The sequence below is a fragment of the Physella acuta genome, unplaced genomic scaffold, assembly GCF_028476545.2.
Source record: "Physella acuta isolate Inbredline_101_S28 unplaced genomic scaffold, ASM2847654v3 ptg000290l, whole genome shotgun sequence".
Lineage (NCBI taxonomy): Eukaryota > Metazoa > Mollusca > Gastropoda > Physidae > Physella > Physella acuta.
The window spans coordinates 536772-553960 of NW_026731809.1; the positions used below are offsets into that span (position 1 = coordinate 536772).

The following is a 17189-nucleotide window of genomic DNA, read 5'->3' on the forward strand; positions in this document are numbered from 1 at the left end:
CAAAAAGTAAATTTTATATCACTCTTAATAAAGTTTTATTTGTTTAAGTACTTAAAGGCTAATATGCTTACACTTGTTCCCAGCCATCTTGAGTTGATCGACTGTAGTCACCATTTTCTGATCTCGGTACGTAGCCCTCCCCCCGACCACGTCCTATAAAACAAAAGATGAAGTTAGAAGACATGTAAATTTGTAGGATACAGCTCAAATATAGAAGTAGATACAGAACTAAATACTCCTACAGCCAAGCAAATATTACCTCTCCCCCTGCCTCTGTCAGATATCCCCCCACCTCTGTTTGGACGAAGTGGAGGGCCTGTGCCGCGACCAGCAGCTCTGAGTACCACAGTGCTATTAAAACCTTGTGAGATCAATCGCTGAAAATAAGAATTTTAAGCAATGTTGCAATAAAATAAAATGAAAAAATGTCAGGAAATTTATCAAAAAATCATTTTTCATACAGTTTATTGACATATTCATACGTAAGCTACCTGTTCATCTTCTGTTAGAGGCAACATGGTTATAGGCTTTTGAATTTCTTTGGAGAAAATTGACAGGTGTTTCCGGACTTGGTCGGGGGGAGGGCTATTTTCATTGAACAGCGCCAGCATCTCTTCTCTACCATAGCGATAATCTGCTAATTTAAACTTGACAGCTGAAGTTGGTGTGGGGGGCTGGGAACCCGTGGTCCCACCATCTGACAAATCACGCAACCTGAAAATTTTGATTAAAAGAAGATCAACAGATTTTTTAATTTCTGGTCTATTTTCCTGACATGCTTTAATTAAACAGTGTTAATGTAATGGCATTCTTTTATGCTTTTATAGTGAAGAAGAGTTTTTGGACCATCAAGTTTATACAAAACTACAGACTTTTTGGAAGAATAATAAGTTATCATCCAATAGCGGCATTCTCAAAAGTTAATTAGCAATTGGTAAAATAAAACAAAAGAAGCTAAACTTTAAACTATAAATTGTATAGTAAAACTAAACATGTTTGTTGATAAACAATGTCACGTTTATTTTTTACCATTATTACGCAGAAACCCAGAACACAACCTAAAATTTGTCACACTTCTGCCTACTACTCCCTTTAAAACAACTTTTTTAAAACAACTATTTCTTTCTAAAAATATTTACTAGGCTCTTCCAACATTTATATCAATCAATTTTTAAAAACAATTTACAAAAAGAAAGTCTATTGTGAGATTTAACAATGACTAAAACTCAGATTCCAACTTTACTTTTTAAAATGCAAAAGTGTAACACTTTCTGAACTCTCCCCTTGCCAATGAAGTATGAACCCCCTCCCTCCTTAACTCACTAATACTTTTTACTTTATAAAAGTAGCTATCATCATTCAATTAATCTGGACAAAATAATTATGATTTTTTTTAATACATACAAGTAATCCTCTAATTTATACTTTAAAGTTACAATTATAAAGAACTATTTCTTAACAATATAACCTTTAAACTTCATAAGCAAGTAAGCAATACCTATAAATTATTTCATAAAAGTTTATTTCTTTTAACACTTCAAGACTTCACTGCCTTTTTTTAACTAATGATAATTAAAAGTGTTATTCAGAAAATAATTTGAAATGGTTAAAAATCATTTTGTGAACAATTAATTAAGTATCTGTAAGTTTTTTATTTTTTTTTATTTTATCATCATTAAGTTTTAAATTAATTACTTTATGATTAAACACTAAAAGAATATAATACATGTGGCTTACCACTTTGTAATTAACTATGATTAAATTATTAATAAACATAATATTTATGGCTTACCACTGTGGACCAAACTTTAACGCCATTTTATTTCTCTTTGAATATTTTAACTGGACTGCACAGTCAATACAAGCAACTGAGACTTGAGGATTGAAAACACTGCAGTAAAATTATAGAACATTGTTAATAATCAACAATTTAAGTTGCCACTGTGCAACACAATATAAAATCTTCATGACGACTACTAATAAAAATAGTGTTTATGTGCATCAAAAGGAAAAAAGTTGAGCTTTTTTTTTTTATAAAACTTGAAGTCTGCATACTTGTAACAAAAATCATATTTATAAGGATATCTCAAAATATACATATAACTGCATGTCCTAGAAAAAAGTTGGACTAAAAAATTTCAGTAAAGTAGATACAAACACCAACACATAATAGTTAAGCAATCAGATAAATAAACTAGACTAAGAAATTTGAAACTTAAATTACTGTTATTAGTTTTCTTAACTGTTTGTGTTGGTTAAAGCCCAATGGGTGAAATAACGGTATACTAAAATAAAATTATTCAAAAGTAAGGGAATATTCTCTAAAGTGGTGGCCCAAATCAAACGGACAATGGCATTGACCATGTGTGTAGGCCTATTAATATTGTTGTCAAAAAATTGAATTTTTTAAATGTGTCTACATTTCTATTTATTGTTGCATACCAGACTTTTAGTTTGACATTTTTTGGAAATATCAATATCAGTGTTGAAATACCAACTTTGATTATGCTTTCAATTTCATTTAGACAGCAGTCAATTCTGTACTATAAACCTCAGTTCACTTTCAGTAAATGTTTATAGATACTATTAAACACAAGCATGACCTAGTTCAGGCTAGTTTGTTTACATTTAACATTACTTTGTGGTGATAAGAAAAATGGTATTTTATTGCAACTATTGTTAACTAGAATACATCACAAAGAAAAGAAAAATATGGCTTCTCAGAGCATTAAAGTATTTCTATAAAATATATAGGGACAGCAAAACAACAAAATGTTAAAATAGGTCTAGTTGTAGGCTACAGAGTAGGCCAATATATATTTTATTTCTAGATGATTTTTTATTTTTCTAATTTGCCAGTTCATTTTTTACATTTTAACCATGCTGTGTATAGTTAAAATAAGAAAAACATAAAACATTCATGGTTAATGCACTTGTTTTGTAGAAAACTTTCCTTCTACTACATCTAAAAAAATCCATGAAACAAAAAAGTCTTGTAAATTGTGTCTCAAAATTCTGGGGTAGCACTATGTGTTGCCACTTCGCACTTGTATTTTGACAAAACCCTCAGAAAAGCCCTTTGGGTTTTGAAATTTAGACAATTTTCTTAGAAAAATTTATAAGAAATTAAGAATAGATTCAGTGATCAGTTTCCCTTTCAAACCTGACGGTCTATGGGGCAAGTGAAGTAGAGTTCACTTGTTTCTGTGACCTCGGCATATGAAGAGATAGTGTGGTCAAGACTATGCCCAGCCGCCTTTACTTTCCCTAACAGGAGTTAGGTACCCATCAGAGTTGGGTGGACTCAGGGACGGTCTACTGACTTGAACTCGGATTCGAACTCGAGACTAATGGGTTAGCAGTCCAGCTCTTTACCGCTAGACCACTCCGTCCCACGGAGATTAGACAGGCTTTATCATATGTTGGTCTACATTCACAGCTTTGTTTAGAAGTTATTTGATTTTAAATTCATTTTAACACGAGAATACACAGAGCTACTTTCACTAAAGCATCCCTTGCTAGATAAAGAAATAAGGTCAAAAGTACACCTAACAATTCTTAATTAACAGAGTTGAATAGAAATGGTTAGTTTAGATTTCTCAAATTGACAATGGCTTCAAACTCATTAGTTTTATCCCTCTAACACTTAATGAAGATGAAACATGCCGCCATCTTAGCAATGCTTAGGCCGAGAGGTGAACTGAACAGCCTGATTACTTCTCATTCGAATTTTTTATAGGCCTAGATATATTTTATAAAATGTTAATTTTTGTTTCTCACTTGCTTCATTTTATATAGAGCAGGAAACAGATTTGTACAGCAAAATGCATATTCGATCATCGTCGTTGATAATCTTAATCCTACATTGTTTGGTGATTTTGTTGATATTAATAGATAGAACAATATCGTTGAATGCTTCGAGGGCAATATTTTTGCCGAATTTGTTATTACCGATCTTTTATGCATATGAAAAGGACGCAAAGTATGAAAATCATGACGGAAGGGATCACTTGGGTTTACATGTACTTTTAAAATAAGCTAAGGAACAATTTTTTTTATAATTGGATTGCTTTACATTAAGGAATGAATGCTGTAATTTATAAATGTAAAAAAAGTTTTTTCAATATTTTAACTTTTATATGGAAAAAAAATCTGCATAGAATTACACTACTTCAGCATTGTGGAAAATGCATTTTTTTTTTATTTCGAGAAAAAAAATGTATATTGTTTTGGTAAAAATCAATTTAAATTTGTAAAAGAAATGGGTTTTTTTTGCCAAAGGTATAATTTTTTTTTAATTTTAGGTTTTTTTCTGTCGTGGCGAATCAATTTTTGCTCTATTCACCCACATGTTGTTAAACTAGGTTAAAACTAGATTTATCATTAATACAAGAGAACTGCGATTAGCAAAGTTTTTAAATTTAAGTTTACTTGTGACTTTAACCCATTTGTTTTAACCCTTTATCTACTGACGGTACTAATAAGTACCACTTTGATTAAGCTCCTGTATTATTTTTTAAATTATTCTTATAATTAATAGTATCTCCCTTGAGTCACTAAGGAATAAAGAAGTAGGACATGTCAACACATTTTTCTGTGTTAGGTACGTTCAGAAGATGGTCTAAGATGTGCTCCCATAGAAAATGCAGTCTAAAAACATACTCAAAAAATACTTTTGTGTTGTGTTTATGAGTGAAAATTATAAAATGATTATAATGATTGCCATGTTATTAGTTAATAAATTTTACAGTTTATCCTGTTTTGTAAATATTTTTTTTTGAAAAAAATGTCCTACATTCCTGCAGGTACTTGTAAGTACAAATCTATATTTGGCCATTAAAAATTAAAAAAACTGTTTTTTCGACGAATGCTCTAAGTGTGCTAAAAGCAATACAATTCAATAACACATTGTTTAAGACATTTCATTCAGAACTTAATTCTGTAAATAAAGGGTTACTAATTTTAACTTTGGTAAACCAAATCGTCTTATTTTATTAGATCTACATCTAGATCTAGTTGTCGCTAATCTTCTGCAAGTTTTTTTTTCTGTGTTTCTTAAAAAAACATTAATTGGGCCAGCTACATTCAACTTTAGGCCTATGAATATTTAGATTTAATAAAAATTAAAAATTAATAATGGTTGTTAATCTTCTGTCAATTAAACTTTAAATTAAGTTAAAACATTAATTTAATGCACTTGACTTATTTTTATTTCAACCGTCAAAAAACTATGGTCATGGTTTACTGTAAAGAATGTTACCGAAACTCAACAAACATTACCAGATAATTTCCGACGCTATATCTTGAGATTACCCTATTTTCTACTCACTAAAAAAAATTGGATTTTTTTAAGCAAAATGAAAATATGAAGATCTTAAGACTTTTATTTAAGAGTTCTACTAAAACTAGACTAGACTTCACTAGTCACTAGACAGATCTAATAAATTAAATAAATAGAACTTAGAAGGCTAATAAATAATAAAAAATCCAATATTAAAATTAGGCCTAGAACCTAGAATGCTAGATCTAAATTATGATTTAGCCTTTGTGATAGCAGATAGATCTAAATCTAGATCTAGATCTAGATTAGATCTAGAATCTACCTACTCGGACACTCAGCAGAGGAGATAGGGCCTACAAATTTTCAGAAATACAAAATTGAGGATTCGATGTGGGAACAGCTGCTTCATTAAAAATACTAACGTGGCCTATAAAATAATGTTCAATATTAATAATTTGAGTTCTATGGACAATGCAAAAACATAATTAATTGGTTTTAAAACTTATAACTGAGTTGCTGTCAAAAAGCGTCGCAAATTACCCTGGGCAACTTTACCAACACGACAGCTCACATCAAAGATGGCCGATAGACCTTAAAAGCAATAGTAATGTAAACCCTTAAATAAATATACGGGTATTTATAATACCTAAATCCAAGTGAACTTCCACAATAGATTTAGATTTAATCTACATTTTTATTTTCTGTACAGTTTAATAAAATGTATTTTAAAATATTTAGCAAAATGTTCTTTTTTTTATTTCCTCTAAGTTTTTTTGACACAATGGTTCGTTTTATATTAAGTTTTATTAATTTAACATTGTTTACGGTAAAACAAATAGCTTTAAAACCTGGTTTGGAAATTTTAAATATTATTTTGGAAAATTCGGTCAACTAGACTGATATATTTTAGGCCTTCGTTATATTAAAGATAGTGTTGTTTTTAATAAGACACAATTTTTAAATCATAGCATTAACCCAACCGATTACTTTCTATTTTATTTTTTAAAATGCTTAGGTCAAAACTTTTATATAATTTTTAAAGTTAAAATGTAAACGTTTGACTATTTATATTGCAAGGTCCTGATATTGGGTATTATTTTTATACCGTCCGTCCACGGTATGGGAGGCTAAACATTTGGGGCTTGTTTTTTTTTTTTAATGTAGAATATCGTCACTTTATCCCTTTAAAGAAATGCGTGTATACAGTGGCAATTCGAGAAACGAATTAAATTCGTACGGTAACTTTGCTGGAATATCAAATTGTTCGTATCTCTTAGCAATTTTCTCTAATGGATTTATATAAGATGCAATTCATCCGCTCCAGCCCCTAAAATGCCACCTCACTTGTTTTTTACCACGTATCTCTCATAAGGAAAATATCTGCGGCTGTCTGACTTTGTCCATTATGTATTACTACACCTTTCATCCAATCACCAGGAGTTTTCCCTGAAAAGTTACTACTCAACAAAAAATACAATTTCGGAAAGGCGGCGCCCCGGCAGGGTGCGATGTAATTTTTCTGTATATACTGTAAGTAAAATAAAAGTTGGACGCGGTATGAGGTATGACACCGTTCATCCGAAGCCATAAAGCTTTTGGGAGTTGATGAGAATACTCCTGGCAAAAAAAAAATTAATTAGTCATCCAATTAAGTCAAATGCGATGTCATATTGCATTGTTTTCAAGTCTTGACCCACGTGCGAACTTTGAAACGAACCTGTCAGTAAGGAGTGCCCGAAAATTCGCTCGCCCGTTTCGATCTATGACAACAGGACAGACTGTCGACAGACTGAAGACAGACGGAGGAAGCAAGTTAAATCAAAAGCTTGTAAAAGTTATAAGTTCTTAAGGGCGTCTCCTCAGCAGGATGCTATTTTTCTCACTATTCAGTTTTGCCGTTCAGAGTTTCCAAGCACTTGGTATCCGTTGACTGGGCGTCCTGCATATGGTTTAGTACTAAACTCAGCGGTAAAACTGCACTTGGCGCATCCGCCGGCGGTTGAGTGACCCGAAAGCGCCCCTGGCTCTCCCGTAAGAACTACGGCGCCTACGTTCTTTTTGATAGCACACAATGGGCCACAATAATAGTTGACTAAATCAAATTAGGCGCGTCTTCTAAGCCCCAGCAGGATGCTATTTAAAAGCTCATTTTAAACTGCAGCATTGAATTAACACAGTAAAAAATAAATATTAAAAATTAACAGCTATACGACTTTACATAACGATTTAACCCTCTAGAAACGTGACCGGTAAAAACTGCAAACCGACTTTTTCCAAATTGGAAGTGGGGGGGTGCCCTCTTTTCGGCAACATAGTCGTAAATATTTATACTGGATTGGTGAGTAGATAACTACAAGCCATTTAACACTTAGAAAAGAAGCGAATTGTATGAATGCTTATTCTATAATTGTGTAACATTAGACCAACTTCTACAAACCACAAGCTAAACTATTCTGGTTTTCTTCTTTTTATACCTTTCGGCTCCCTAAAGCATACTCAGGCAAAACTTTGTCAACTAACTTGATTTCGTTAAAAACAAAGTCCCAACAATCCAGCCTACTGCATCGTTCTTTTAAACTATTCCCCATCTCTCTTACAAACTATGCCCTTCATCTTCACGCCAGCGCCTGACTTTCGTCTCTCTTATTTCACCCCCCCCCCCCCTCTATCCCCGGGACATAGACTTCACTTTTAGCTAAAGATCTTGATTTTTTTTCTTTCTTTTTCTTTTTTTTTAACAATGTATTTCCATTGATTTAGAAAGTTAAAAGCATTTTTATTGATGCCGATTTTAATCTGAACGTCTTTGTTGGAATCAATTGCATTAGACTATGATTAGACTGGCTTTTACTGCTTCTTAAGCCAGTACATTCAGAGTTTCTTTCAGGCATCTCTTCGAGGGGGGGGGCGAAATGTCCCCCCCCCCCCCCCGAAAAAAATCTACCGCCCCCCGAACGAAATGAAATTTATATGATTTATATAGAAAATATATACTTTTAACAGTGTCCGCCCCCCCCCCTCCCCGAAGAAAGTCTACCCCCCCCCCCGAAAATTTCAAGTGCCCCCCCCCCCCCTCCGTAGAAAAAAGTCTGGAAGAAACACTGAGTACATGTGTTGTTGCTTACGTGCGAGAAGGCAGAGCACCTCTGCGAAACCCAAACAGTTGTTGGATTCTAGATCGTTTGTTACCTGTAGCTGCAGGGCCGGTGCTACCTGTAATGGATTGACGATAGAAGCGTGTGGTTGTATATAAACGTTTATTGGGTCTAACTACATGATGGTACCAGAAAGAGGAAGGAAGTACAATGCACAAGGGACATCACTCAAGATAACAATATAAATATAATACTAATACAGAAGAGTGAGTTCCCTTGACCTCACAATTATCTCAATCTATTACATCCCTTTACCCTTAGAACACAATAACACATCTCTCAATAGAACAATTGATAGTATCCTAAAATTACCAAATATATTGTAACATGAACATTATGGTAGATTACATCCTTACAAACAATGCACAATATGCTACAACATAATCAAGATACAAAACAATGATGTCAAAGTCCTTTTGACCTTTAAAATCATAGGTCTAACTTATTTGGGACTTTGATTGTCCTGTTTGACCTTCTCAGTGGCTTTTGATTTGGTGACTCAATATTCTGACCATTTGGATTCTCTATCTCAGGAGGTCTAGGATTTAAATCATTAACTCCAGAATTTACATTTTCTGACTCCAGACAACTTGGTTCACTCATATCAACAGAACTTGGTTGTGGAACAAACTGAGTTGGTGTGAACTGTTCAGATTTGGTGGGATTGGCAGATTCACACTTATTATCTGCACAAGTTATTTTTAACTTTATAAGACACAGGTCCTGTACATTGAACAATTTGACCTGGTATCCATTTTTCCCTTCTCCCATGATTTCTTAGATACACATTCTCATTAACACCAAATTCTCTTTCAATGGGTGTTCTGTCATGATTTACTTTTTGAATTGGCATCTGAAAGTATTATGCTGTTATTCAGATCCTTGACTGACATAGATTTCTTTGATTGATCAATTTCCTCAGGTAATCTGATAGTGCTTTTTGGTAACCAAAAATACTGTTTAAAAGTAATATCCTGGACAATATCACTTTGCAACTGTGATCCAGTATTTGAAGTGGGTGTATTAAATGGCAAAAATCTTTTTTCTTTTCTTTTGATGTTACCCTTTTAGTTTCTGTAAGTGCTAATGATGTTAGCAAAGTTGTTTGATGATCACATTCCTTCTTACTAATGTATTTTCTTTAAAAGCATTTGAAATTGTCATATCACCATAATCATTTATTAAGTTATAAATACTTTGTTTAGGCAACTCTGACTGATAATGGACTGCATCTTCTCCATCTTTTATATTATCTTCACAAAGGTTTTCATTTCTTATTTCATATGGCCTTAAGTCATCATTCACAGACTCTTCAGGCCAACCATTCTTACAGTACTCATATACTTTTATTAAGCACTCATCTTTTTGTGTTTCTCTTTTAATATCATTCACATTTATATTGGAGTTATCCATGATAGTGAAGAGAACAAATACTTCTTCTGGTATATAGCTAAGGCTTTGGCTTTTTAAAGGTAATCTACTAAGACTATCTGCACTATTCTCAGATCCAGGTTTGTATTTCAATTCATAATTGTATGCAGTTAGTGTGATAGCCCATCTTTGAATTCTTGGTGAGGCATGCTCAGGTAGGGTTTTGTTTTCTCCAAATAAACCTAGCAATGGTTTATGATCTGTAAAGATGGTGAACTTCCTACCAAACAGAAACTTATGAAATTTCTTAACACCAAAAATGATGCCTAAGCCTTCCCTATCTAACTGAGAATAATTTTTCTCAGCCTGGTTCAAAGATCTACTGGCAAAAGCAATGGGTCTGTCACCCTTCTCATCCATGTGGGACAAGACTGCTCCTACACCATCTGGTGAAGCATCACATGTTAATATAAGTCTTTTCCCTGGGTCATAGTGAGTTAGTAAGGTGTCAGCAGACAAAGCCTCTTTTGCTGTATTAAAAGCAGCTTCTTGTTGTTTACCCCAGTGCCAAGTTGCATTTTTCTGTAGCAGCTTGTACAGTGGTGATAGTTTACCAGACAGATTTCCTATGAACTTTGCATAGTAATTTATCAAGCCCAAAAAAGCTCTTAGTTGTTGGGTATTTTCAGGTTTGGGTGCTTCTTTAATGGCTTTTGTTTTCTCAGGTTGAGGTCTGATGCCTTGTTTGCTCAATATATAACCAAGAAAACTAATTTCTGTCAGCATGAATTGACATTTATCTTTGTTTATCTTTAAACCTTTTTCACCAACAATTTTCAATACTTTATCAAGTGTTTTAAGATGTTCAGTGTCATTCTTACCAGTTATGTACACATTGTCAAAGTACACACAAACATTTGGAATATCCTTAAAAATACTGTCCATGACAGCTTGGAAAATTCCAGGGCTAGATGATATGCCAAAACATAGTCTTTCATATTGGTAGAGTCCTTTATGTGTGTTTATTGTCGTATAGACTTTTGAATCTGGATGCAGTTCTAGTTGAGTGTAAGCATGACTAAAGTCTAATTCAGTGAATTTGTCTCCTCCTGCCAAATTCAAAGAAATTTCCTCAATGTTAGGTATAGGGTACCTATTTAGCTCTATTTGCTTATTCAGTGTGGCTTTGTAGTCTCCACAAATTCTTATAGAACCATCCTTCTTTAACACTGGCACAATGGGCGACGCCCAATCGGAATAGTCTACCTTCTTTATGATGCCATTAGATTCCAATCTACTTAGCTCATTTTCAATTTTATTCCTCATTGCATAAGGTGGAACTCTAGCTTTGCAGTATCTTGGATTTGTATCTTTAATGCTTAACTTCACTGTTCTATCATTTAGTAATCCAGAGTTACCAAAAACACATTTATTTTCAGATATAACTTTATCTAGTGAAGTAAGACTAGATTCTTTTACATTCTTCAATGAACAAATACTCTCCCAATTTAACTTAAGGTCACTTAACCAGTTCCTACCTAGTAATGGTGGTCCATTTCCTTCAACCACAAGAAGAGGAAGTTTAACACTTTGACCATTATAACTTACATGAACCATACACTCTCCTATTACCGGAACATTGTCACCAGTGTATGTTGTTAGACACTTGTGACATGGCTGTAGAGGCACTGATCCTCCTGTGACAGCGTCAAAATCTTTCTTTGTTATGACTGTTAGAGATGCTCCAGTGTCAAGTTGGAAGCTGATGCTCTTACCGTTGATATTAACTAGTACATTGATGGGAGCATGACTTATTGATTTCACAGAGAACAGGTTGAAATCCGGCTGCGAATCAGTTTGAGCATTTTCACAGGTAGAGTGGTTCATTGGTTGGGTTAGGTAGTCTTGGTGAGAGTTAACATAGTGCTGCCTTTGGTTGCGGTACTGTCTTGACTGGCTAGATTTAGCAACAGACGAAGACTTTGCAAAGCAGGCCTTGGCAATGTGACCTTGCTTACCGCACTTATAACAAGTTGCTAACTTGAACTTGCACCGATGAGATGCATGGGGACCTTTGCATCGATGACATTTTTGATAATTATTACTAGATTTAGATCTAGGATTTGAACGAGCAGGCTGTTTAGCATAAGTTGGAATGCTCTGATGGGGTTGATGTTTATTGACTAACCTGCTGTTTACTGCATGGATCCCTGAAGGTGCTAAAGATCTCGCCGCATCAGATGACTGCTGGAATGAAATTGCAAGTTGTATTGCTTTTTCTAATGTTAGATCTGACTCGAGCAGCAACTTTCTTTGAATATCAGGGCTGTTTACACCTGTCACAAACTTTTCACATAGTCTGTCAGACAGCGTGTCTCCGAATTCACAAAATTCACTTAAATGACGTAAAGCAGCAACATATTCTGATATTGACTCGTTTGGTTGACGAGTCCTACTGTCAAATCTAGCTCGACATAGAAACTTTGATGGGGTAGGCGCATGGTGGTCTGTTAGCAATTTGCTCAGCTCGTTAAAGCTCTTGGTAGTTAGACTAGCTGGTGCGCATAAGTCTTTTAGTAGCCTAAATTGTTGAGGCCCTATGACTGTTAACAAAACAGCTCTCTTTTTGGCTTCTATCGTCACGTTGTTAGCTTCTAGGTAAAAGCTTAACCTATCTAGGTAATCCTGAATGATTTCATCATTCGAATCAAATTGTTTTATTTGGCCATACAGCGCCATTATTCTAGAAATACTTAGCCAATAAGCTCTAGCAAACCTCTTTTTTGCGTAAGTAGGTGCTCTTTCTAGTAGATTTTTATCCTCGTCGCCAAATATAATTGATTGACGATAGAAGCATGTGGTTGTATATAAACGTTTATTGGGTCTAACTACATGATGGTACCAGAAAGAGGAAGGAAGTACAATGCACAAGGGACATCACTCAAGATAACAATATAAATATAATACTAATACAGAAGAGTGAGTTCCCTTGACCTCACAATTATCTCAATCTATTACACTACCATTGTGGCGAACTAGGCGGTCGCCTAGGGCGCTATCCACGCATATGGGGGGGGGGGGAGCAAAAAAGTATGTAATCGCCATTATTAAAGAAAAAATCTAATAATTAATAACTCTGATTATATTATATAAACTATAGACATGGTTATATAATAAAATAGTTATTGATTTAATATAAATCTTTTAATTTCGAACATTTCAGATGGTTATCTTATTTTAATGTTGATAAGAGATCGCTCTTCCGACGCAGCGTTCTAGAACACGTGCATTTTTGGCCTGTAAGTCTCTTTTTCTCTCACTTTGAGTTAGATATCTCGTTTGCCAGGGAGAGATTTAAATAAATAATGTTTAAAAAAAAACTCAAAATTTTAAAATGAATAACGGAAACCCTAAGGATTAGCAAGGGAGCACAAATTAAATTTAAAAATAAAATAAAATAAAAACTGACCAGCTTGCCGCATTGAAAAATTAATTCTTGCCTTCAGTAAGTTTGGTCCTTAAATATGGAATCTTTATTTTATTTATTACAAGCGTACCCGTCCAAATAAAATCCTTGAATGTTCGTTAATCACTCACCGAAATAATGAGGTAGAACACACTTCGTGACCACCCATGTATCAGAAACGTAGAGAGGCACTCTCGGGAGCCCCCCAATAACACTACCGCAGAGGCACAGCGTAGGGCTGTTGGCTCTTTAAAAATAACAAAGTGCCAATGTACTAACAGGATAAACCAGAGCGCCACATAGCATCCAGAAACAATGATGCAGATTGCATCATTCGCTAAAGTTACACAAATCAAAAGGGTTTTTTAACATGTACATTTTTTTTTGTTGAAGTGTTATAAACATCAGTGTGACTGATGCAATTTGTTAGCGTTACTAATGGCACATTATTAGAAGCTCGATCTCAGTTTCTAATTGGATCGTCTAAAAATAGATGCTAATTGCATCATTCACAAAGTGACGAAACAGTACAGCAGATTTCCTCGCGTTACAAAGTAAAGTTATTTTACTTTTTTATTTTTCTTTAGATATTTTACGGACAATAGGAAACAACCCACTTTTAATAATCTATCCTTGGTTAATTTTCCTGATTATTAAAAAGAAAACGTATTACATGGCCCTCATCAGCCCGCGTGAGCATTTGGGGTCCGAAACTCAAATTTTTGTTTGCAACCAGATCGCACCCTACCAGCGCGCCGGCTGACACGTATGATTCAATTTAGTGAGCGACTGCAACGGCCCATCTTATCCATTATCTACCGCATTGTTTAGAACAAACGTAGGTGCCATTGCGCTCACGGAAAAAAGCCTAGGGCGCTAAATTGAACCCTGCATGAGTGCCGAGGGACGCGCCTGGTTCGATATAGTCAAAGATTATTGTTGCCCATCGTGTCTTAAAAGAAAATAGTCATTAAGGCTGATTAAGGTCATTGCATTCTGTGTATTAGTGTATAGTCTTTTTTAATAAACGTAGGCGCCATAGTGTTCGCAGGGGAGCCCGGGGCGCTTCGGGTAGTGCAATCTACGGGGCGCCGACGGTTGCGCCTCTTGAAATTTTTACGCTGAGTAGTATTACTCCTTACCCGCTATGATGGTTACTGAGGATGCTATTTGCTGCTTAATAAACTCAAAAGTCACTGTCCTACAGGGGCCTGGCCGGGAACGTGTGTGTGTGTGTGGGGGGGGGGGGGGTTACGGGAGGTGCGTGTTGTGAGGTTTGAGCAGTGGGGTGTGGGGGGGGGGGGGGGTTACGGGAGGTGCGTGTTGTGAGGTTTCAGCAGTGGGGTGGGGGGGGGGGGGTTACGGGAAGTGCGTGTTGTGAGGTTTTGAGCAGTGGGGTGTGGGGGGTTACGGGAGATGGTGCGACGTCACACTTTTGCATTATAAAAAACCAATGTTAGAAAACGAATTTTAGACGTTATTTCGAGTTTTAGACAACTGTTTTGATAAATTGTAATAGGAATTTATTAAAATACTCTATTTTGACAGAGTTCAGACAAGATTTTTAGAAAAATATCCATGTTTAAAAAAAATTCAACTGCAATTTTGAGGGGGGGGGGTGTAGGCTGAGGTGTGACGTCATTTTAGGGGAGGGTCTGCATTTTTGTGACGACGTGTGACGGAGGGGAGGGGGGAGGTAAAATCGTCAAAAAAAACGTGACTTCATTTATGGATGACCCCGAAGTGGTTAAGATTGCACTCGCCAGTTTCGACTCATGACGAACGAAATGCGACAGACAGACAAAAGCATTAGGCACGATGAAGCATGTTAAACAAAACCTTGTAAATACTAGATTTAGTGAACTAGACAAAATAAAAGCCTAGAGACTAGACCTAATCTGGCTAATCATTTTGCAACCTTTTGTGACTCACGCAAAAAAGAGTTAGATCTACAGGCTTGGGTGTTTCGACGGTGACCGGGTGAAGGCCATTCTCTCTGAAAGCCAAGGTCGTATTTTTGACAGTCGACCGGCCGGTGAACATTTGGCATTGAAGTGCTTGGATCATTTAAGGAAGTTCAAATTTATCTTTCTACTTGTAAGTATAATAATTTCTTAAATTCAAGCTTAACCTTAACTTTCATCAAATATTTAAGAACATTAATATAAATCCAAAATCTAGATTTAGATCTAGATCTAGATCTACTACTAGATCTACTAGAATCTACATCTCAGTACTAAGTAAAATAAAAGTGTAATAACTAGAATCTAGATCTAGATCTAGATTCTAGCCATAGGGCAGGCTAATACTCAATACTGGCTAATGCCTAATACTATACTAATACAATACGGCAATAATAATTGCGGCTAATAATACATAGTATTTTATTAATAGTAATAATATGAATTATTGAATAATGAAGTGGCTACTCTTCTGAAGAAGCTTCTTCCCCCCAGGTTAAACTGGTTGACAGAAGATGCAGAAGCAGAATGCAATGACCTTAATCAGCCTTAATGACTATTTTCTTTTAATTTTTCAGAATACATCAAGAAAACCAGTAAAGATGGTTATCAAATCAATTCATGCACGTCAAATTTTTGACAGCCGTGGAAACCCCACTGTTGAAGTTTGATTTAACAACAGATAAAGGTGATTTATTTAGTCTTGTTTTGAATTATCAATTTTTTAATGCAATATATGGCAACTCTAAATTATGTGCACAATATTTCTTTGAAAACAAATAGTTAAATTTGAATTTTATTGTGTCAAGCAAGAGTTCACCTTCACTTGTTTAGCTAGTGCTAGCTACTCAAGTTCTACTTAAGTTAGCTATTACAATTAAAAATGTCCACAAAGCTCAAGGATTGATTCAAGAACAGTTAAGGACCTGTATATGCACAAAACTTAAAATAAACTGAAGGCAGTTTAGGTGGTTAAATACTCTTTAATTAATGTAATTTTTTCTAACACAGAGAAATTGACTTGACTTAGTCCTGTTTGCTCTTTATGAAACATAGGGCCTCCACCATTTCCTTTCAGAGAAATTAAGTAAAGAAAACTTAATACTCGCAAATAGTGAAAATTCCTTCATTTGTACAGTAATCTTATGGTTTTCATTTTTGTAAACACAAAATGATGTCTAGAAAACTCAATATTTATCATTTCTAAAATATTTCTAATTTTCCTACTAAATGTTTTATTAAATGTAAAGTGCAGAGACAAAATGAAAACTAAATTTATCATCCTTCAAAAAACTTGTAATCTGAAAAAAGTTTTTTTTTTTCGATTTAGAAGGGGGGGGGGGAGGCTTTGTTTATGCTTTATTTGTATTTATGTGTGTGTTTATACTTGTGTTTATGTTTGTATTTATGAGGGTGTTTCTTATAGGTGTAGAAGCGCGAGGAGTTGATAGGGTTTATTTTTATGTTAATGTTCATGTGTGGTTGTGCTTGGTTAGGGTAAAGTTTAGGGTTATATAAATTTTCTCAAAATATTTGCCTATAGACCTTTAATTGGAAATTTTACATTTCCAAAACTCGGGCAGTGCCTGGTATTTGCTGCTTAATAAACTCACAAGTCACTACAGGGGCCTGGCCGGGACCTCTAGTTCATATATAAAAAGCAATGGTTGGTGTGGCATTTCCATTGGAATCAGGCTATAAAACTGTTGTTTTATCTGGAAAACACATACAGGCAAAAAGTTCTTAGAATATGCTGCAATTTTAATTGTTATAAAATTAGCAAATTCTGTTCTGAAGGTTTTTGATTTTAAAAAATGAAGAAATTAAAAATGCAAGAAAAGTTTGGAACATGTTGATTGAGTTTCTAAATTTAAAAACAATTATTTTTTCTTCTGTAGGTATGTTCAGGGCGGCTGTACCAAGTGGAGCTTCTACTGGAATTTATGAGGCTGTTG

The 17189-nt window shown here is 34.7% G+C and overlaps 1 protein-coding gene and 1 long non-coding RNA gene across 6 annotated transcripts in view; one reads left to right on the forward strand and one right to left on the reverse strand.

Moving 5' to 3' along the window:
• LOC131939709 (GRB10-interacting GYF protein 2) overlaps positions 1-13457 on the reverse strand; it is a 25416-nt gene extending 11959 nt beyond the window's left edge. For 4 of the 5 annotated variants that reach the window (XM_059298177.1, XM_059298173.1, XM_059298175.1 and 1 more), the window contains exons 1-5: positions 13405-13457; positions 1793-1891; positions 492-714; positions 260-377; positions 72-153 (exon numbers count right to left, since the gene is read on the reverse strand). In XM_059298177.1, coding sequence (XP_059154160.1) covers positions 72-153; positions 260-377; positions 492-714; positions 1793-1891; positions 13405-13442 — 560 coding nt within the window. In that variant the 5' untranslated portion in view covers positions 13443-13457. Of the gene's footprint in view, positions 1-71; positions 154-259; positions 378-491; positions 715-1792; positions 1892-5821; positions 5876-13404 lie in introns of those variants that run through there. The other variant, XM_059298174.1, reaches the window with a different exon arrangement.
• Positions 13071-17189, forward strand: LOC131939710 (uncharacterized). Its single transcript, XR_009386461.1, has 4 exons — positions 13071-13106; positions 15215-15370; positions 15813-15922; positions 17133-17189. It is a non-coding gene; the product is annotated as an uncharacterized LOC131939710 (long non-coding RNA).